Here is a 20,987-nt window from a genome sequence, read left to right on the forward strand (position 1 = left end):
GTTTGGACTGTTGAGGCCCACAAAATAGTACAAGTTAATCCATGTTATGTAACTGAGTGGAGGTGGAGGGGCTTCCAAATGGGACCTGCGCTTGAGTGTGTGCGTGTGTGAGTATGCACGTGAATGCACTTGGGCTATGCTGAAAACAAACAGTCCTGCGGTTGCGTGACATGATGCTGGGAAGTGGGCACAGCTCACAAAATATGGGGACATGTATGGAGTCAACATCTGCTAATTGTTTCACATGTGCAAAGGTGGAGGTACATCGACAAAAAAAGGTTCCATCCCTCAGATCGGAACAACTGGACAGGACTCAGCAACTTTTTTTTTTTTTTAAACTATGAGTTATTTGAAGTGCTTTTGATGCATAAATCTAAAACAATCTTGCTGATATGAAAATACCTTGAAAATTGTAATTATTAATGGTTAACAATAGCGGAAGCTGCAGTGAGCATAGTCGGGATGAGAATCGTCCCCTTAACCTTGCATTCGGAATCTAATTGTTTCGTTTTCTGCCACATTCGCGAAAGCGCGCGCGCACAGGCGCGCAAAGCTACGACTCAGCAATTACAATTATTCTTCAGTGGGATGTTTGTACACTATCCAGCTGTGACATATGAGATGAAATCATACACTGTAACCACAAGCGCAAGTGTTCATGTTTTATTTTCTCTTCAGCACCTACTCTGCACTGTATTGTCATGGTTTACCAAGGTGTCTGTGTTTTACATTTATTTATTTATTTATTGATTGATTGATTGATTTATTCATTTGTTTGTTTGTTTGTTTGTTTGATTGTGTAACTTGGCAGAGTAAGCGAGCTCTGAGGAAATAATACGACAATGACATACCGATTTGTGTGTAAGTGACTGCAATGTATTGCAAAATGTTTCATGTTGCTTGTTGAGTTAAGACCAAATAAGATTTTCTTATTTCTTTATTTGTGAATGCATGCATGCAATTGCATATCCAAAGAAACACTTGAACACTGCGCTGTATTTACTTTTTAGTGTGTCGCCTCCCAGTGGTTGTTAGCGGGAATGGCAACAACTGAAGCAAAAGTAAATGGATAGCTAGATAGATAGATGGCTGGAAAAAGGCTGTGTATTTTTTCCTTTGACCTTCCCTGATTGATTGAGCTAAATCACACGTTTCTGACTTTTGTAATGAGGCGTGTGGGGTTATTAATAATCAGGAATGGCTCATTGTAAATGTGTGCGCGTGTACGTGCGTCCGTGTGTGTCCCACGTAGTAAATATAAGTTCAAATGCTTACACTTGCAGTTTACTGTGAACTTCCAAAAACTCAAATGTCTTTGGGCGGAGCCCTCGTGTCACGCATCCAATGAAACGAAATCAAAACTTGCAGTCGACGCCAAATGAAACAAGCTGGATCTCGTTGTGGACGTGGCCAAGACACGCTGGCTTGCGCGCACGCGCGAGTATGTGTGCACGCACGTGTGTGTGCGCTGCCGGGACCTTCCACGTGGCCCAGAACACACTCATTTTCCATTCGGGAGCAGTCGGGAGCGCGCGACTGACGCAGTGCAGAACCCACGGCGCGTTCACGTAACAGCAGCAGCAGCCGGAGCAGAAGGCATTGCTACCGGCAAGTGAACGCACCACTGCATGAATAACGTCGTCTCGCCTTTTACCTCTCCGTGACCTCACTTCATTTGGCCTGACAGGTACGTGACCGCGTGACCTTACACTTCCTCTGCATTGCATGCTAGCTGTCATTTTCTCAAAATGGATGTATTTTGGTAGAACGCTCGCCGTTTCATTTTCAGTGACTGGAACCGACTTCTCACGTAGATTTCTACTTACTGGTCGTGTCATTAGGGACAGTTGCACGATCTATTGAGTTCCTACACAAGAGCTAAAGAAAAGAATGAAAAAGAAAAAAGAACGTTTGCCTTGTGCATGGAAAGAGTATGCAGAAAAGTGTGTAGAAAAGCTCCACAATGTTTTCTTTACTTCGTACGTTTTGGCAGCGTTAAATTTTAATGAGTCAATATCACGAGATGTTGGTATGCTCCATCAGAGTCACTCAATTATGAATTTGCATACATACCTGTGCAATGATAAAGCTATTAAATTATGTCATTTATGGGATTTTGGTCTGTTCCACACATCTCAGTGTGTGCAATATATGATTAAATTATACTTAATAAAGAAAACAAACGTGATTATATTGCCCACAAGTAATTTGATATAACAAGTCATGTTGATAATCTATTTTCAACATCATATTAAATATTTCTAAGTGTCCCTGAAATTGCTATCCTTCTCATTGTGAGAAACCCTCATATTGCAACCTGCAATGTCCTTTTTTTTAGTAGAATACATATTTGGCGGTAAATAAAAACAGCAATATTTTAAAAATGTAATGCTACCTACTATCCTTTTCTTGTAAAGTTATAAATACTCAAAGAAGGTGTGGTAGTTGTCACATTCTAACATCACAGGCCATCACATGCAGCTGCTTAATGACTTAAAAGTGTGTTTGTTTAGACGCTATCATGGATACATATCTGAGCAGACTGGTCCCTTCAGTTCTGGTTCTGGCTCTGGTCCTGCAGGTTCACCTGTCTCAGCCTGCACCTCAAAGGTAAACCGCATGTTTGTATAGCATTCACTCCGTACTTGCTCTGGGTTACTGAATGTGAATATGTTGCTAAGCTTTCTGACTGAATGTTTAATCCTGTGACTTCTGCTCTCGGTGAGTAAAGAAAGAATACTCTGTCATTGTTATCCCCACAGAAAGTATAATACTACAACAGTAGATTATTTTGGTGTTATACATACGTATTTGCATGGTTGTTGAGTAATATTGAATTTATTTGTGCATTTTCAACTTTTCAATACATCCAAAGAGAGGAACCAGAACAAGCCCACCCAGATTCCAAAGTGCTGATCAATCCTTTTGGTTCAGGAGAAGAAGAGCGAAGGTGACTGACACAACAACAATAAAGTTAAAGTTTAAGTTCCAATGATCATCACAAATTTGATTTGGTGTAAACCGACACATAATCAACATACATTTCTGTTTTAGTGCGACAAGACACTATTGTCCGCTCACTGTGGACTTTAGCTGCGGTGTTGTTATAATGATGTGTCCTACACTGATAACAGAATACGTGGAATGATACTGATTCATATTGCAATCTACATTTACTCTATATGTAGTAAACTGGCTCATTGCGACATATCTTTGAAAACATTTTAGACTGGTCACAATATTGGGTGCACTTGATTCATATTCATAAATCAAATATGATCAAGTCAATCAAGATTATTATTTTTTTACATCTGTGACTTGTGTTATTGTTTTGGTTTTGAATCTACTTCGACCTTCCTGTGTCAACTTCGTCCTATACATTTCCAAAACACAACTGAAGTCTCTTAATTGTCCAAAGATGTGAATGTGAGTGGGAATACTTGTCTGTCTCTGTGTAATGGCTGCTGCGCTTATTATTGTCATTGTCATTTTGCAGTCAATATTGAATCTGACTTAGAGCTGTTTGTATTCTTATGCCGCACTTCCCAAAATTCTACTTTAACCGTGCGTATGTCACAGGTTGCTGCAGCGTTACATCCAGTTAACAAGAAAAGATGATGTTCAGATCAACTCACGGGATGAAGGTAAATATCAGCACCCAATCAACTTTGAGCTTCACATGGCCAACTAGATATGCTAAGCTACTGTAAGTATTAAAAATGATAAGTTCAACATCAACCTAACTTATCATTCCTGTTGTTTGTTTAGAAGTATTCTACCTGTTTCGTCTCTATGACTTCGACCGCAGTGAGCGGCTGGATGGCTTGGAGATGATGAAGCTACTGTCTGACTACAACTCCCAGCATGCACCTGAGGAACAAGCCAATGACATGGTGAGGAGGAGTGGCTGCATGACCTGAAAATTTTCATTGCAACTGTTTTGGTTTATTTTTCATTTTCAGTGCGTAAAACATTTTGTTGATGATATGTTGGTGTCCAGGTGGTATCCTTGGTGGATTTCCTTCTTCAGAGTCAGGATGTTAACGGGGATGGTCTCTTGGATGCCTCAGAGCTACTTTCGCCTCACAGAGCTCACACAGAGGTAGCACGCAATATTGTCTGCTCTAATTGGCTATTAACTTAATACAGTTATATTAAATTAATATAATTTGCCTTTTATTTATTTTATATGAACGTATTTGACCATTGTAATGTAAGCCCCTCTGCCTTTGGAACATAAAGGACAAGAACATCCCTGTTGACGAGCCAAAGGCGATACTGGACGAGAGGATGCCAGACGTTGGCACCAAGCAGCAGACGATGGAAGTGGCCAAGCAAGAGGAGGAACATGATGAACATGTTCAGCCTCATCACGAGGAAGTACAACAAGATGTTGGAGCAGAAGAAGAACAAGAGTCCATACAGCAAATAGATGAACATAAAAGACAACAAGTTCAAGAAGACTTTGCAGCAGATCAGAGGCATGAACAGGAAGTCCCTGTACATCAGGGCCAACCAGAAATATGAACACACACACACACACACACACAAAGTGCTGCAGTGGACTGATGGAATAAACATATGGTGGTCTAGGATTATACATTATATTGATATCCATTATCTCAGACCACTTCTTTGCACTTTTTATGCAACTGGAGCAAAAAGAAGTCTTAAATTAAAAAATGCAATATTTTATTCAAACTGAAGCCTTAATTTCAATGTTGTATATTTAGTCTGATGGTACTAATTTTTAAAACCATTGGACATGGTGTTCGGGATTGTGTTCTTTTTAGGCATCTATACCGTTTACATGTCGTGCACCCAGGAGGTGTGTGCCGTGCATGGTGCAATAAAATCAGCCAGTGTCTTCCTTCCTTGCCATGTTTTCTCATATGCTGAACCTCAATTTACAAAGTTAGGCACAATTGGTGAGGTGAATTTCAATAAACATCACATTACTTTAGCTCCCCCCAAATTATGTCTGTTTCTCCATTGCAGTGTGCTATGAATTGGTTAAATAATTGCTATAATTGTGTCTTTTCATCCCTTTTATGGACCATTTACACCTCACCCCCAGAAAACCAGAAATAGTTTTGTATTAATTTGCACAGTGTAATGCATACCATGTGACTATCTATCTACGTATGTATTTAAAAGGAAAATTATTACGTGTGAATCGCAAGGGAAGCTGCTATAAATAAGTAATGGATGAAATTACATGATATATTGATTTCATAAAGCACTAAAAAGGCAGAGTACACTTTTCATTTAAAAACTATTCATGATAAATGACTCAAGTATTACAGCGTACTTATACTAGTCTTGTTTTTTATACAGGTGTTGTGATTTTTTTTATGCGGCACATATTTCACCTTTGCTGTGGTTAATGACGTCACGGGGACGTCACCCAGAAGTTATGTTGTTATCCCTGGTGGTTTTGGGGTACACTTGCCTGTCTTCGATTCCCGCATATGACGATTAGTGTTGGCTCGTAAGTGAACGATTCGTTCAAAAGACCGAATTATTTCACTGAACGGGAGTGAACGAATCACTTCCTAAAGTGATTCGTTCTTTTTCTAGTTCATATGACTTCAACCAGTAGGTGTCGGTAATGCGCATTGAAGCTGGTGCCACCTCACCGTAAAACAAAACGAAGTAGAAAATGACTAGAACAGATCAGTGAGGGAACGAATCCTGACTTTCCCGTTCGCGAACGAGTTAATGGGTGAACTGCCTTCCTTCCCCCCGTGCATCAACGGATCAGTCAGTGAACGTGTTGCGTCTCCCTTCTGGCGTGAACTATGTAAGCCAGAATGTCGATTTATGATGTGCCAAGGAAAGAAAGAACCACTCACTGAAACACCACTTCTTTTATGCACATTTTCTCCAAGCTAACGGCTAACTTTATTGCATGAAGGGATGCGTCGTTATGCAACAACGGTGAGATTATGCTTCTTTTTGGGTAACCTTGATTTTATAACACTTACAGTAGTTTTAACGGTGATGTGACTGCGTACAGACAGGAGGTGGAGCTGATCCAGTGGTGCAGCCAAAACCACCTGGAGCTGAACCGGCTCAAGACCATGGAGATGACAATGGATTTCAGGTGAGACCCTTCACCACTTTCACCCCTCACTATCCACAGTAATACTATTCTCTCCACAGACACCTTCAAGTTCTTGGGAACCACAATGTCTCGGGACCTGAAATGGACCGGCCACATAGACTCTGTCCGGAAGAAGGCCCAGCAGAGGCTGTACTTCCTGAGACAGCTGAAGAAGTTCAACATGCCGCGGGAGCTGCTGAAGACCTTCTACACTGCCATCATCCAGTCGGTCCTCTGCACCTCCATCACTGTCTGGTTTGGATCGGCCTCCAAACAAGACAAGCACAGACTGCAATGGACAATCAGGACTGCAGAAAAGATCATTGGAATCAACCTCCCATCTATTCAAGACTTGTACCTGTCCAGGACCAGGAAACGTGCAAGTAACATCTCTACAGACCCTTCTCACCCAGGTTGCAGTCTGTTTGAACTTCTCCCCTCCGGATGGCGTTATAGAGCTCTGTACGCCAAAACCAGCAGTCACAGAGACAGCTTCTTCCCCCAGGCTGTTGCTCTGATGAACTCACACCACTCTTAGTCTCAGAGTCATTGCTGTGCAATAACGCCCTGTTAACCACACCTTTTTTGAATTGTCTACACTGTTTGTACTTTGTGTCCTCTCTGCATCCATTACAGTCTGGTCATCCTGGAAGAGGGACCCTCCCATCTGTGGTCTCTTCTCAAGGTTTCTCATTTCCCCTAGCTGGAGTTTGAGTTTTTCCTTGCCCTCCTGGGAGTTTAAGATCAGGAGATGTTTGAGAATATTTGTCATTTTTCACACGTCCTAAGTGTTCTTGGTCACCTAAATGTTGAACAGAGGCTGTGATGTACCGAAGTCAAATTCCTTATTTGGCACGCTCAAACATGGTGAATAAAAATTCTTGAATCTTGAAATTTACTTTTAATATTATTATTATTATTATTATTTTAATAAACATTAAAACCTGTTAAAACTTGTCTGGTGTTTTAGTCCTTGTTTTCATTTTTTTGGGCATGAAAACAAAAATCTGACATTTGGTTAACTGCTTTATATGACAATATGTATATGTGTTTTACGTTGTGTACATTGGTGTCCCCCAAAATAAAGAGCAAGTAGTCAAATACACATTCTTGACATGTACAAAAAATGGTGGTGTACCTAATGAGGTGTCTGTGTGATGTCACAGATCAACCAGCCAATCAGGAGGTGGGGGTGAGGGCGGGTGTGGCACTTTTCACTTTCAGTTCAGTTTTGGCCATGATTTTTCCCTAATGAAGTGGCCTGTTATTAGGTACACCTGAAAATGGCGGCGTACCTAATGGAGTGTCCGAGTGATGTCACAGATCAACCAGCCAATCAGAAAGTGGGGGTGAGGGCGGGTGTGGCACTTTTCACTTAAACCAGGGGTGCCGACCTCCAGTCCTCGAAGGGCTGCGTTCCAACATGTTTTCCAAGTGACCCTCGTTAAGCGCACCTGCGTGAAAAGTTTTAGCTTCTTTCACGTTCCGCGGGAGCTAAAACTTTTCACGCAGGTGCACTTAACGAGGGAATCTTGGAAAACATGTTGGAATGCGGCCCCGAGGACTAGAGCTTGACACCTGTGACCTATGACCATGATATTTCCCTAATAAAGTAGCCTGTTATTAGGTACACTTGAAAATGGCGGTGTACCTAATGGAGTGTCCGTGTGATTCCCTCGTTAAGTGCAGGTGCGTGAAAACTTTTAGCTCATTTTGAACGTGAAAGAAGCTAAAACTTTTCACGCACCTGCGCTTAACGAGGGTCACTTGGAAAACATGTTGGAACGCGGCCCCGAGGACTAGAGCTTCACAACTGTGACCTTTGACCATGATATTTCCCTAATAAAGTGGCCTGTTATTAGGTACACTTGAAAATGGCGGTGTACCTAATGGAGTGTCCGTGTGATTCCCTCGTTAAGTGCACCTGCGTGAAAAGTTTTAGCTCCTGCGGAACGTGAAAGTGACCAAAAACTTTTCACGCAGGTGCGCTTAACGAGGATCACTTGGAAAACATGTTGGAACGCGGCCCCGAGGACTAGAGCTTGACAACTGTGACCTTTGACCATGATATTTCCCTAATAAAGTGGCCTGTTATTAGGTACACTTGAAAATGGCGGCGTACCTAATGGAGTGTCCGTGTGCTTCCCTCGTTAAGTGCACCTGCGTGAAAAGTTTTAGCTCCTGCAGAACGTGAAAGGAGCTAAAACTTTTCACGCAGGTGCGCTTAACGAGGGTCACTTGGAAAACATATTGGAACGCGGCCCCTCAAGGACTGGAGGTCGACACCCCTGGTTTAAGTGAAAAGTGCCACGCCCGCCCTCACCCCCACTTTCTGATTGGTTGCTTGATCTGTGACGTCACACGGACACTCCATCAGGTACACCGCCATTTTCAGATTCGTTGAACGATTCGTTTGAACGAATCTTTTGAGAGAACTGATTCTAAAGATTCAGTTCATTTAAAAGAACTGTAATGCACGTGTGTGAGACATAAAAAAATAATCTCACTGCGTGAATAAAAGTGATTTTAGTTATAATTATGATCATGATTATAATCAATATAAAAGTATTTTTGTCCATTTTGATTGTACTTTACAGTTCTATTTAACGTTTTTGGTTGCTATGACGACCGTTAAACAACATGGCGCTCAACGCACAAATTGCAGGTTTGTTTTCCGAACGAAAACATAACGAACAAAAACCGCCGTCAAGATTAAGACAAGACAAATTAATTCACATAAAAGTAGAAAACTATTCTTAATGCTAATACTTAAAAAATATTTTCTTTTTCTCTCAGAGGTGGAAAAAAAGATCCGAGCAGCTTTCGAAGCGTTCGACTACCAATCAAACAACACAGTCGATGTGCGGTAAGAGAGAAATAATCGTTTTTAAAAAGTAGTGATGTAGTGTATTCTTGTATCCGAGGTATCCGGTATATTTTAGCGTATACTATTTGTTTTCTCAGCGAAATTGGCACAATCATCTATTCTCTGGGTCGCTTCCCCAGTCAGGCAGAGCTGCATAACTTCATAGCTGAGGTCAGAAACCTGTTGAAATATGTTGGACGAATTCAAAAGGTGGGCCTTGCTATTTTTATTTGAGTAACTAAATAGGTGGTTTTGCAACCCAGGTGGAAGAGGACCAAACAGGATACATCCACTTGGACCGCTTCCTTCCTGCCATGAGCTATGTTTTAACGGAACATAAGTAGGATGTCTATCATGTTACCTGCCATGTGTTTGACTCTCAATGTGCATCAGGACGACCTTTGAATATATGTGCCACGACATTAAATACACACTTGGACAAGCCAATGAGATCCAATACAAGAACTGATAATGAAGTCAAGGTTTCAGACTAGGACTTCAAATTCGGGTCGTGGTTACAAACTAGGATTAGGGTTTTAAAGTGGGATTTCAAACCAGGGTTAGGGTTTTAATGTAAGATATCAAACTCGGGTGAACGTTTCAAATTAGGGTTAAGGCTTCAAACTAGTCAAAGTTTCAAACAAACTTTTCAAACTAGTGTTTCAAACTTCGGTTAGATATTCAAAGTAGGGTTTAAAACTAGGGTAAGGCTTTTAAACCTGAGTTAGGAACTCAAAGTAGGGTTAGGCATTCAAAGTAGTGTTTAAAACGATGGTTAGGATTTAAAATTAGGGTTAGGGGTTCAAAGTATGCTTTCAAACAAGGATTAGCGATTCAAACTAGGGTTTTAAACTAGAGTTAGGGTTTCAAACCGGGGTTTTAAACTAGAGTTAGGGTTTTAAACTAGGGTTAGGGATTCAAACTAGGGTTTTAAACTAGAGTTAGGGGTTCAAACTAGGGATAGGGTTTCAAACTAGTATTTTAAACTAGGGTTAAGATTTCAAACTTGAGTTAGGGTTTCAAGCTAGGATTTCAAACTACGGTTAAGGTTTCAAACTAGTTTTAGGGATTCAAAGTAGGGTTTTAAACTAGCATTAGGATTTGAAACTAGGGTTATGTTAACTAAGGTCATGGTCCCCTGCTTGTGTTAAAGGTTCCCTCCCATCTCTGAGGACGTTTTGCTTCAAGCATTTGAGGTAAGGGCGCCCACACGATAGTCATGTCTGTTTGCCTTGCAGAAAGAGTTTGTAAACGCACAGTCATGCTTGTCAAACCAGTAATACATGCCACAGTTCACTCAAAATCGTAGGTTGAAATGACTGCCTTTAACTTTAAGGCTTTGCACAAGTCAAGTAACTAAAAAGGTCTTAACAAAAACACTTTTCTTATTGAAATATACTATACCTACTTCTTTCAAAACAAACGTTTGCTTTTTATTCCGCCAACTATACTATACTATACTATACTATACTATACTATACTATACTATACTATACTATACTATACTATACTATACTATACTATACTATACTATACTATAATCAATTGTTGTCGTAATTCTGTTGAGGTTCTTGACAGTGAAAAGAAGGGCTACTTGGACCCGGATGATCTGTCACAGTACATGATGGAGGAAGGTAAAGCATTTTTCCACCCAAAACACAAGCAGCATTTGAGTCATATGTCGACATCAGGTGAAACCTTCACTCAAGAGGAGATGGATGAGATGTTGACAGCCCTCACTGACCATGAGACCAACTTGATTTACAGCAAAGACTTACTCAACCATCTCATCATGGACCCAGAAGTGTAGGGCACAGCAAAATAAATGTGGAATAAATCAATGGTACCATCAACTTTGTGTTTGCAGCAGGGGTTTCACAACAGCTGTTTGTTCTAGCTTTCAAGTTAGCGTAAGTCAATTTGTACATATTGAAGCACATTTCACTCCAAAATTATCCTTTCCATATGAATTTGATTCATTTCCAGCATTTATTCCCACCACAGCATCAGCTCAGACTGATACAAAGAAAAAGGTAGCTTATTTAGTCTTCAACTGACACCTGTTGCATTGTAACATGGCGACACATAAAAACCCCCAATGTGGATTAAATGGAAAATAGTGGCAAAGTACAAAGCGTAATGGGGACAAGGAGGCGTTACATGTGCAATGGAATGTTTACAGGGGCAGTCCTTGCTACTTATTTGGTCCTCAGACAGTAACACCTAAAGTAGAGTGATGTTAAATGATAAGTGCAGCATATGCAGTGGTCTCTTGAACATGTTTTTGTGTTCTTACACAGCAAGTGACATAATTTAAAAAAAAAAAAAATAGCAGGCCTAAAAGCTATACTTTCACATATATTGGGATCCTTTAAAGTTTCAAACAATTTCTTTTCATTTCACAACAATATGGAAGAATGGATGCAGGATTGGCCTTCCAAATAGCATTGGACCAATCAGCTTGGCTCATTTTTACCAATTGCACTATAAATTGAAACAAAATTTGAGAGCAGTGGATTGGGGCTAAATGTCATGCAGTACTTAGCTGCAACCAGCAGTACATTGACAGAACACTGGGATGGAAAAGGAGGTTAGACTGAACATTCAAACAAGTATTCCATCCGTTTAAAAACAACACTTTAAAAAATTACTTTTTTTTTGCATAGTCAATCAATGAAATTGAGTCAAAATGCCCATCACTTCGAAGAACTAAGAGCCCTCTGACACTAACTGTTAAAACAGAATTTTCCCAATTTTCCTTGTAGCTATTCTGTAATCACTGAAAAGACCCCTCAAAATCTGGCATTTTTCCACTCAAACCCCAAAAGACATTCGGATGAACAACCATTCACATGTACGGGCAATTTAAGAGTTCATTTAGAGCATGATTTGGGGAATGTGTGAGGAAGCTGGAGAAAACCCATGCAGGAACCGGAAGAACATGCAAATGAGTCCAGATTGGAACTCCAAACAGTGATAATGTGCTAACTCTTGAACTGCGGCACCATCTTGAAATCCAGACAACTAAAAATAGAAAAAGGATTGGTAAATTAAACCTGTAATATGAGCCTTTCTGTGAACGCTTTTTTGTAAAGTTTAGAATGGAAAGACCAGAACCTTGACAAAATATTCTGTTAATTTCTCTCACTTAACTTGAGTGGTCCACCTTATTATTAATCCAACAGGCAGTGGCGTGTCGGTGCCCGTGTTTTGCATCACACTAGGATGAACAGAGTCGCAGCATGGTTAGTTTGTGCTGCTTCAGATCTGGAGCACCAGTCCAGCAGCTGAGATGTTGTCTCCCCCGCCCGCGGTCTGGTACACCTCGGTGCACACCAACACAGGCGCCACGCAGATCTCATAGTCCTCCTCCTCCCAGCAACTGACGGGCCGGCTCTCCTGGAGGGGGATGCGCTGGCTGCCCTCCTGTCGGCTGACGGAAAACGAGTCATCCAGGATGAGCCTGGCCTTGCTGGGGTCGATGTCGTTGGAGCCGCACACGTGGCGGTTGGCAGTGAGCGAGGCCTTGGCGGTGGCCGACATGGTGTTCTTCCACTGGGAGCCCCGGGTCACGATAATTGCCTGGAAGGCTAACGTGTGCACGTGGAGGCGGGTCAGGGGCTTGCCCTGCGTTTGAGCGTCGTCACCTTGAGCGTCGGCGTCTTTGTAGCGCTGGTTGACCATGCGGTAGACCTCTCTCATCTGGTCCAGGACAGTAGCGACGCGAGGGTTGGGGTCAGACAGTACTGTGATGGTGGAGCCTTTGAGGAGGCTCAGCAGGTTGGGGAGCTCCTGCTCGTTCATTCCCAAAGAGTCCGCCTGGGTTAGCAGAAACATGATGACGATCGGAACGTCTCATTATCAATAGCGCTCATCTTAATTGAGGACCCAGGTTAGTTTGACGTACTTGAGGAATGACATAATGAAGCAGGTCTTCCATGATGCTCTCTTCTACAAAACTGGCCATCTCAAAATGGACACCAAGTGTGGGAGAGGCGGCGGCCAGCACTTCGGCCAGGCGGGAGAGCAGAGCAGCACGTTCACCTGAGGTGAAGGAGTTAGAAGCGGCCACACTTCAAAGTCAACCAAATGTCTTCATTTCATCTTACCTGACTGGAATGGAAAGTTATCCATCATTTGTAAGCCACCCACAACGAGAAGATCTGGATGAAAATCTTTGAGCTTCTTTGCAAACTCCTCCATGGACGCCAGGTACGGGTTATGGTCATCACTGTGGACGATGTACCTGCATGCCAATGAAAGGTTAACTTAACATGATGCCAATCGTGCTTACTATCAACTAAGACACACCTGTTGGCTCTACGAGAGGAATACTGTCCCCACTTTGCACCGGATGGATACTCCAGGATGAGATGAATGTCTGGCTCTTCTACGGTGTTGCCTGCAACTGTAGATAGAGATAAAAATGATTCAGTGTAATAATTTTGATAAAAGCATTAAAATCGCAATATTGGAAACAGTGCGAGAAGGGTGTTTAAGGTTCCCCAGTGTGTGTTGTTTATATACCGGTGATGTGCTGTGATAGGACGTCCATGAAGTCCGGGCTAAAGCTTCCACCAAGCAACACATCACACCCCTCGTTGGCCATGCGGCCGGCCATGACTGGGGCGTTGCCACCCACCGACCATCTGTTTCCAGGTAGGTCACGGGATGCCTCGACCAGCTCGCTGAAAAGCGTCTCATTTAGCACAAAGCGCCTGCAAGGGACACCAATGACGACTTGAGCAAATGTGGACGCCGTGGCCACCAGGAACATTAGCTTCCCCGGGTGACAGCAGCACAGGCACAAACATACAGTAGTATTACAGTTTCACACAAGGTGGTTTAAACAAAGGTTTGACACTGCTTACTCTGCCGCGGCGCCCGGGGCAAAGAAGTAGGCGAAGCTCTCAGACAGTTGCTCAGCGCTTTCAATGTAGTCGTGATGGAGGGGCTGGTCGGCGGGTACGAGGCCGATTTTATTGAGAAGCGACACACCGTCCACAAGCAGGTCCACGCAGCCTCCAAAACCTGCAGATAGATGGGTGAATGTGCAAAGTTTGTGAAATGTGATGATTTATATCATTAAGCACGGGGAAACAGAACCAGAGCATGCCAACGCAAACAGACACACGGTTAACTTTTCATGCCACATAGACGCTCCACTTGAGTATCATAATCTCAAGCATGATTTTTGTATGCCGACGTGGGACGCTATGCTAACCCACACTAGCTGCTGTCCATGTGGCTGCAAGTAGGCAAAGGTTGGAGATACAGGATAAGAACATGACAACACTAATTACAGACATAGGAGTTTAATGTGTCCCTGATTTCACACATAGGCAAACTTATCTGGAGATATATACGGTAAAAGCAAATTCCTGCTTTGCTTATGCACATTTTATCATCGCCTTGCAAACATTCTAATGCTTGTGCAATTAATTACGACGTCTATATATTCCAAAAGGCTTGTGAAAGAAATAAACAGGTCCTGCTAAGCAGATAAGATGCGCGTTCTTTGGATTGTATAATGCATACCTGAATTTACCTTTAAATGACTATTTGTCCGACTGCATTTCTGCAAATTAAATCCCATCAAATGAAATAATTATTTTTGCCACATTTTTTTGTGGCTTCAAAGTTTAAGCCAAGTTCCCGCACAAGACTCACAGCCAACCTTCAAGCAGCAATACAAGAAAAAAACGAAACGTTGATCGTTTTAGTTGAAGACAGTAGTCTGCAATTAAAGCCATATTTTGAGACATTTGCAGTAGCCAACTGTCACGAAATAATGTCAATGTTAGCAGTGTATTTATGTGAAATGACACGAGCTAATTCTGCTAGCCTTACCAATCGCCACCTTTGGTCGAGCAACGTGATTCATTCCAACTTTGCTCTCGGCTCGGAGTAGCGACGACAGCACGGTGTCCAGCCGGCCGTCCAGTCCCTCATCGTTCGGTGAGCGAAACCAAATTGCCAGAATCACGACAAAGAAGGAGATTGCAGAGCCATATTTCATCCAAGGACCTCTTCCAGCGACCTCCATCGTGAGCCAGCTCGGCAAATTAGCAGTGGGCACACTTGGGACTAGGAGCGAGTTCCAACTGAGCGCCTAATGGGGCGTTTGATTTCTACAAAATACGACCTGGACGTGCAATAACGACAGTGAACTCCCCGGTCCACACGCACTCATTATCAATGCCAAATCTCAATAAAAGCGTAACACTCTTTTATGTTTGGGGTTTCATTGCATTACATTAGTTTGTTTGTGGATCCACTGCTGAACATAAAGAACTTGAACATAAAGGTCACGAAATAGAGACGAGCGGTAAACAAAACAAGCCTACTCTTCTCCGCCTTCTTTGAAGGGGGCGTGTTTATTTTGACAACAAGGCGGAAGTCGAGTAGCCCGGAGCGTGTTTCGAAAATGTCTCATACAAACAATCGTAATATAAACCATATTTACAAGATTCATCGACCGAGTTAAAGAAACCAGTTCCTCTCACGAGCATAATAAAGTAACTAACAAGGTCGTTTGAGGTCTTATGGAATTCAGATACACTGAAATGTAGTACTGCACATTTAAGTCAATTATAAAGGTTCACAAAACTGCTTTGCAGACGAGTTTTGGACAAAGCACAATTATTAATAATGAATGACTGGAGCTCTATTATCTATAAAAGGTTGGAAGTGCTCTATCACTATTCTGAAAACTAATTTTCTGTAACGCAATCAATGTTCACGTTTCAGAACACAGTTTTAATGGATAAAGGTGCTGTTATGAACAGAGTCAAATATTGAGCTAGTAGGATAAATAGAATTCAAAAGGAATAAATGACTGGATTTAAATATTCCCGCAAAATTCCTTTGCATGAGTTACATTTGGACAAATAAATATGCATTGACCAGAAACTCAGAATGAGAACCAAACAAAAAATTTTATTCAAAGTTTAACAGTTGTATGCCAGCATTTTATTCACTGCAGGGAGGTGATTAAAATCACAAACTTTTAAAATCTGTCCTTAATGATAGACAGAATGGCACAAAAAAAGTAAAATCACAATGCAGAAGCTGTATTGACAAGACATAGGATACATTCAAGATAGTTAAATTGGCCGATCAAATTTGTAGGCTGGCAAAGTCTGACATGAATAAAAACATCTTTGACAGTCAAAAAAAAAAAAAAAGAAAACATTGTTTTCAGGCACATACAGTGATTGCAGACATTCGAAAAATCAACCTACAATTAAAAACCTTGCTACTAGTAAAAGTGAACTGCGGACAAAACTAGAATAACACAGGGACATTTCAGTGCAGGCAGGTGGAGTATGTCGCCCTCTAGCGAGCAAATGTCGAATGAACGAACACAAAGACCTGCACAGAGAAAGGAAGGCTCAACAGGCTTCAATTAAGAGTTCCAGGATTTTTAAAACTTACAATTCGCGATTCCATCTTACCTTTAAGTTTACTTGGGGACACCCGCCACAACCTCAGACTCAATGCCACAGTGATTTGATCCACGCAAGATTTTAAAGAACCCTAAAAAAATGAAGCAGACAAAAAAACGCAGCTAACAATCAGTTTGTAGCCTTCATATGAATAAACGGGCAAATCCAAAGGACATCTGGTATGATGCAATGCAGTTCTGTGCCAAGCTGTCTGTTCAGCACTTTAATATTTTGATTTAGAAAGTGACGACAGAGCAACAACGATTTGTAAGGTCTGTTAATTCCTTTCAGTACTCGACTAGTTGTTCTATATAACACACTAACTTGAAATGAGCTTTTTAGGCCACAAATTGGCAGAATGAACCAAAGTAGACTCTCACCATTATCACCCCAGTCAGTGTTCCAGGAATTGGCACAGAGCCAGTAGGGAACGCCATCTTCCTCACCCCAGCCAAGGATCTTGATGGCGTGCCCACCCAGCATGGACCCAGACACATGCTGATACACACCTGCAGATAAGAATAAGAGGCAACATCTTAACTAGTACAGAATTGAATGACAAACATAAAAAATGTGGAAAGAAATTATTTGTATATTATTAACACACTTACCAGATTTGTATAGAACAAAGTCCGAATACACCGTGAAGGCTCCCTCTACTGGGCCGTTCTTGTATATTTCCATCTGAATCTGTTCTGGCTCTGACGAAACGCTGTAAGACGTTTTACCTGAATCACACAAGAAAATAACGCTGATCAATACTTTTCTAAATAATTTTTAAAAACATATTGGTTCTAAAGCCGCCCTCATTCAAGCTCTAGAAATAAAGTTTTTCTGACCATAATGCTTGTCCTGCGTGTAGCTGGGCGTGTACCCGGGTTCACACATGGATGTGCACTTGGGTGTGTGTCCTTCCTCGCCAGTGCAGGGAGGTCGGCTACCGTTGACGTGGTGCTCGCAAGGCGCGATGCTGTAGGGCCGGCAACCTGTGTGCAGGGGAGATGATGTGATTCCAAACTCACACGGCTAAGCGCTCCCTTGTGGTTTCTTTTACGTGCGTCACTCACCAATGTGGGAGTTATACAGCCCACCAGAGACCAGTCCCTCACCGGTCCAGAATTCCCAGGCTGCTGACGGGTAGCCACCATTACATCTAAAAGGCGTCAGTTTTTGAAATTGGTGTCCAAATTCCATTGCCATTTTAATCAACTGTCACATTTGGACATAGTGTAAATCGTTCATGCCGACAGCAAGTCGCGCCTGCTTGGGGCACTGTTGAGTTAAATAAAAGAGTTGCGGTCATCTTACCCCATGCCACAACCATCGCAACAGGACAGCAGGTCCTCTGCCGAGATTTCCACGCTGACCTTGGCATTGCTGTGGATGCACACACGGTCGGATATGGCCTCCACGGCACCAAATGCCTGGAAACACAGATGACCGTCAGTGTTAGGAATGCATTCAAAGCAACAACAAAAAAAAAACATTCTAAACCCAAATAACGTTAAACACTGTTTTGGTTCCTCACCCAGCAAGACCCACAGGAGCCTTGGTCTCTGATCTCCTTCAGTGTGGGGCAGTCAGGCCACTGCTCCCTGGAGTCAAAGTTCTTTGGCAACCACACATTGTCAGCATACTGAACCCTACATATGATGGCAAGTTTTTGTTGACTTTAAATGTAAGCACAATTTGCACTTTAGCAGAAAGAACAGCTAATTTGCATGTCACACACTCACATGACAGGAAGCTTGGGTCCCTTGAGAAACGTTCCACAGAGTTTCTTCACATAACTGTAGTCGGCCTTCTGAAAGTTGTGAGTGGCCTGCAGCAGAGGAGCACGCGTAGGCAGACATGAGCAAAAGAAGCGTGGGAACCAGCATGGAAGCAAACAAAAAAACCTCACCCTCCAGGTAGTGTTGATCTTGTTGATGTGGTCAACCATCTCAGAGGACAACGGGTGGATGGGAGGTTTAGCCAAGCTTAGTGACAAGCTGGCAGCCAATAAGAGGAGGGACGCACGCCACATGTTGCCTGAAACGCCCAACAAAAGAACATTCAATTTGACTTATATTTAAAACAAACAACGCATATGGTATAAAAGAACGTTGCTCGAAATGAAAAAGGTCACAAGTGACTAAACTGAGAAAATTCAAAGGGCACAACAACAACAGTCTACTGCATTCAAGGAATTGGTTTTTATTTATAAAGCTTTGTGAAACACATTGTTCTTTTTAATGTCGTTTTTACCCTGCCTGAAAACTGACCCTGATGCAAAATTGTGCCCGCAATGCAGTTTGAAGGGCACTTCAGTTTGTAGCATGAAGGACAAGCAGCCATTAGAGATGCTGATGATGTGAAGCGAGCCCTGTGCTTTGGATTAAAAGGCTTCTCAAGATCCATTAAAGTCATTACAGGCACAGCGTTATCATGTAACAATAGAACCATATCAAAACATTCTCGGAAAGGAGCAAATGACGCAGGTAGGAAAAAAAATAAGAAGTGTTGAGACATGGGTGGTTTCTAGAGAAGTGAAAATAGTGAACATGTTGTAAGTGGATCCATTCAATGTGACAACATGGGCGAGGCGAATTTTATTCCTCATCACTGAAAGTGGAAAAAAAGGAAGTAACACAAAATTGTCCTGAAACCTATATCAATATATTTTCTTAGTCATTTGTCATCTCGACATGATCATCTGCCTTCATAAACAATAATAATTCTCTAAACGTCCTGAAATGCATTTGCATTAATTTCATAAAATGCTTTCCATCAAATGTTCAGCATAGAGTGGTGTAGAACGACACTCCTGTCATAATAAGAGAATTTGTGATATTTTGCTACAAAAATATTGAAACCTTGTTCTGGGTGTTTTCTGTTACACGTGTTTGACCGTCAAGGTTCCAATATTGTTACGAAACCATCAATAGTACAAAGTTGCGTCGTTCAAGGCGAAATGTTAATACTGCACCATAAGCAACGGTTCAAATGTGATGTGACGGAAGTGAACCACCCACGAGTGCACATTGACAATATAACACTGTAACCACTTCAAAGAATTTGCAAACGTACTCGGGACTTTACCGCCACATAGGTAGCATTTAAGTTACGTGCAGAATTGACTTCAGAAACCAAAGCTTTGCATTTATTGAGGCTCGGTGAGTCGTAACTGTAACCTCACTGGTTTACAGCCAGTGAGAAACACCATCCTGAGTCACGTCACTCTTAAATAGACTTTGCCTCCTTACATGTTCACTTCTTATCTGATTACTTCAGAATGGCTCTATCTGTTGATACTGTGCATTTGAATGAATACAATAAGTAGGACAGGAAATACACAGCCACTATTGTTTTTCATTGTTGTGGATCTGGGAAAGGGCCATCAGACCAAACAGATAGAAGGACTATCAAAGGTTGTCATGGTTCTGCAGGTTTCATCTTGCCCTCACATGTCAGATACCCAAGTACAATTGAGCTCATTCCTCATTGATGGGTACTTGTTTACTTCAGCACTTATTCATCCCAGCAGACAACATCGAAAAAAAAGACAATTTCGCATGTTGTCTGAATAGTTATTTTTGCACACTTCTAACGTTTAACATTTGGGTTTCCCCAACCTTTTGTGCACTCGTCTTGCAGCCCATTCATCCAGGATATGTCGTCTATTGCCAAATTACACCACATAATTTGCCGAGTCATTATATCTACTACATTCTAATAAAACACGAAACAATTACAGTAAACATACTCGAACAAGTATAAATAGCTTAGTGTTACTTCAAAATATGTATTCAAAAAAATAAAATAAAATTGGTCGATTTGTCTAGTTTGTTGTTGTCTTGTTTATCAAGTGTGACTTGCTAGCGGCTAACTTTTTGCGTGATCGTGTCGTTTGTGTGGCTAGAGATCAAGTCGGTGATAAAGAGAAAATTTACCTGCAGCTAGTTCTTTGGAGAAAAGTTTGCTTAGATTGCCGGTTGACGGTGAGTGAGTGAGTGAAATCAACTATGCGACAGTCAGCGGATGTATTTAGATGTGAAATCACGTGACTAGTCACATGCCGCTCATGTGATCGTCAGGAACGGGGTCAGAGCATTCGTAAAGGTAAAAAAATAAAATAAAAAAATCATTTTACAAAAATTTACATAAAATATAGAAAAATAAAGGTTGCTGAGAAGTACGGAAAATAATTTTTTGTAAAGATTTTTTACATTACATTGAACACATTTAGATGACAGAAAAACGAGACAAAATAAATGAATGCAAGAAAAAAATCGAATCATTTTCGACTACAATACAACAAAAATATCCACAAAACTAGATAAGAGAGTGTTAAAATCAAACAAGGCCGGAGGTTTATTTAATAATGAAATGCTCAGTAGGTCACATTTTGCCCATCCCTGTTCTGCACTGATGGGCATGCTCAACAAATAAACACACATATAACCCCAAAAATGTTTTTGTCATTATGGGAAACAACAAATCAGTATTTAATAATATTTATAAAGTGTCACAAATGTCTTCTTTATTCCTATGTGATTTTGAGCTACGTGATAATTTTTGAATTTGT

The 20,987-nt window shown here is 41.5% G+C and overlaps 4 protein-coding genes and 1 long non-coding RNA gene across 7 annotated transcripts; 3 read left to right on the forward strand and 2 right to left on the reverse strand.

The window, feature by feature from the left end:
- Positions 1-1,392: 1,392 nt before the first annotated feature.
- On the forward strand, positions 1,393-4,870 carry cgref1 (cell growth regulator with EF-hand domain 1). 2 transcript variants are annotated; one of them, XM_088372040.1, is made up of 7 exons: positions 1,393-1,687; positions 2,501-2,610; positions 2,876-2,950; positions 3,580-3,644; positions 3,769-3,893; positions 4,001-4,102; positions 4,243-4,870. In XM_088372040.1, exons 2-7 carry the CDS (start codon positions 2,522-2,524, stop codon positions 4,525-4,527), a joined length of 741 nt encoding a protein of 246 aa, XP_088228166.1. In that variant the 5' UTR covers positions 1,393-1,687; positions 2,501-2,521; the 3' UTR covers positions 4,528-4,870. The 2 variants fall into 2 exon arrangements, with proteins under 2 accessions (XP_088228166.1, XP_088228165.1); XM_088372039.1 differs by having other exon boundaries at positions 1,394-1,687; positions 2,514-2,610.
- Positions 4,871-5,531: 661 nt separating this feature from the next.
- Positions 5,532-7,000, forward strand: LOC148400752 (uncharacterized). Of its 2 annotated transcripts, XR_015857752.1 has the most exons (4): positions 5,532-5,803; positions 5,892-5,940; positions 6,020-6,106; positions 6,166-7,000. It is a non-coding gene; the product is annotated as an uncharacterized LOC148400752 (long non-coding RNA). The 2 variants fall into 2 exon arrangements; XR_015857751.1 differs by having other exon boundaries at positions 5,546-5,940.
- Positions 7,001-8,633: 1,633 nt separating this feature from the next.
- On the forward strand, positions 8,634-10,825 carry drc8 (dynein regulatory complex subunit 8). Its single transcript, XM_088371328.1, has 7 exons — positions 8,634-8,771; positions 8,903-8,972; positions 9,071-9,143; positions 9,236-9,312; positions 10,126-10,168; positions 10,540-10,606; positions 10,664-10,825. Exons 1-7 carry the CDS (start codon positions 8,747-8,749, stop codon positions 10,780-10,782), a joined length of 474 nt encoding a protein of 157 aa, XP_088227454.1. The 5' UTR covers positions 8,634-8,746; the 3' UTR covers positions 10,783-10,825.
- Positions 10,826-10,924: 99 nt separating this feature from the next.
- Positions 10,925-15,094, reverse strand: adpgk2 (ADP-dependent glucokinase 2). The gene is made up of 7 exons (XM_088371325.1): positions 14,823-15,094; positions 13,844-14,003; positions 13,500-13,690; positions 13,284-13,380; positions 13,082-13,218; positions 12,880-13,016; positions 10,925-12,791 (listed from the first exon to the last, which is right to left on the reverse strand). The coding sequence occupies exons 1-7, from the start codon at positions 15,016-15,018 to the stop codon at positions 12,234-12,236; spliced, it is 1,476 nt and encodes a 491-aa protein (XP_088227451.1). The 5' UTR covers positions 15,019-15,094; the 3' UTR covers positions 10,925-12,233.
- A 791-nt stretch (positions 15,095-15,885) lies between these two features.
- On the reverse strand, positions 15,886-20,486 carry ctsba (cathepsin Ba). The gene is made up of 11 exons (XM_088371326.1): positions 20,353-20,486; positions 18,324-18,451; positions 18,157-18,242; positions 17,949-18,063; positions 17,729-17,844; positions 17,488-17,573; positions 17,260-17,406; positions 17,032-17,148; positions 16,801-16,929; positions 16,430-16,511; positions 15,886-16,346 (listed from the first exon to the last, which is right to left on the reverse strand). The coding sequence occupies exons 2-10, from the start codon at positions 18,444-18,446 to the stop codon at positions 16,438-16,440; spliced, it is 993 nt and encodes a 330-aa protein (XP_088227452.1). The 5' UTR covers positions 18,447-18,451; positions 20,353-20,486; the 3' UTR covers positions 15,886-16,346; positions 16,430-16,437.
- Positions 20,487-20,987: the final 501 nt, after the last annotated feature.

Source organism: Syngnathus floridae, chromosome 3 (genome assembly GCF_059516105.1).
Source record: "Syngnathus floridae isolate MCC-2025c chromosome 3, RoL_Sflo_1.0, whole genome shotgun sequence".
NCBI lineage: Eukaryota > Metazoa > Chordata > Actinopteri > Syngnathiformes > Syngnathidae > Syngnathus > Syngnathus floridae.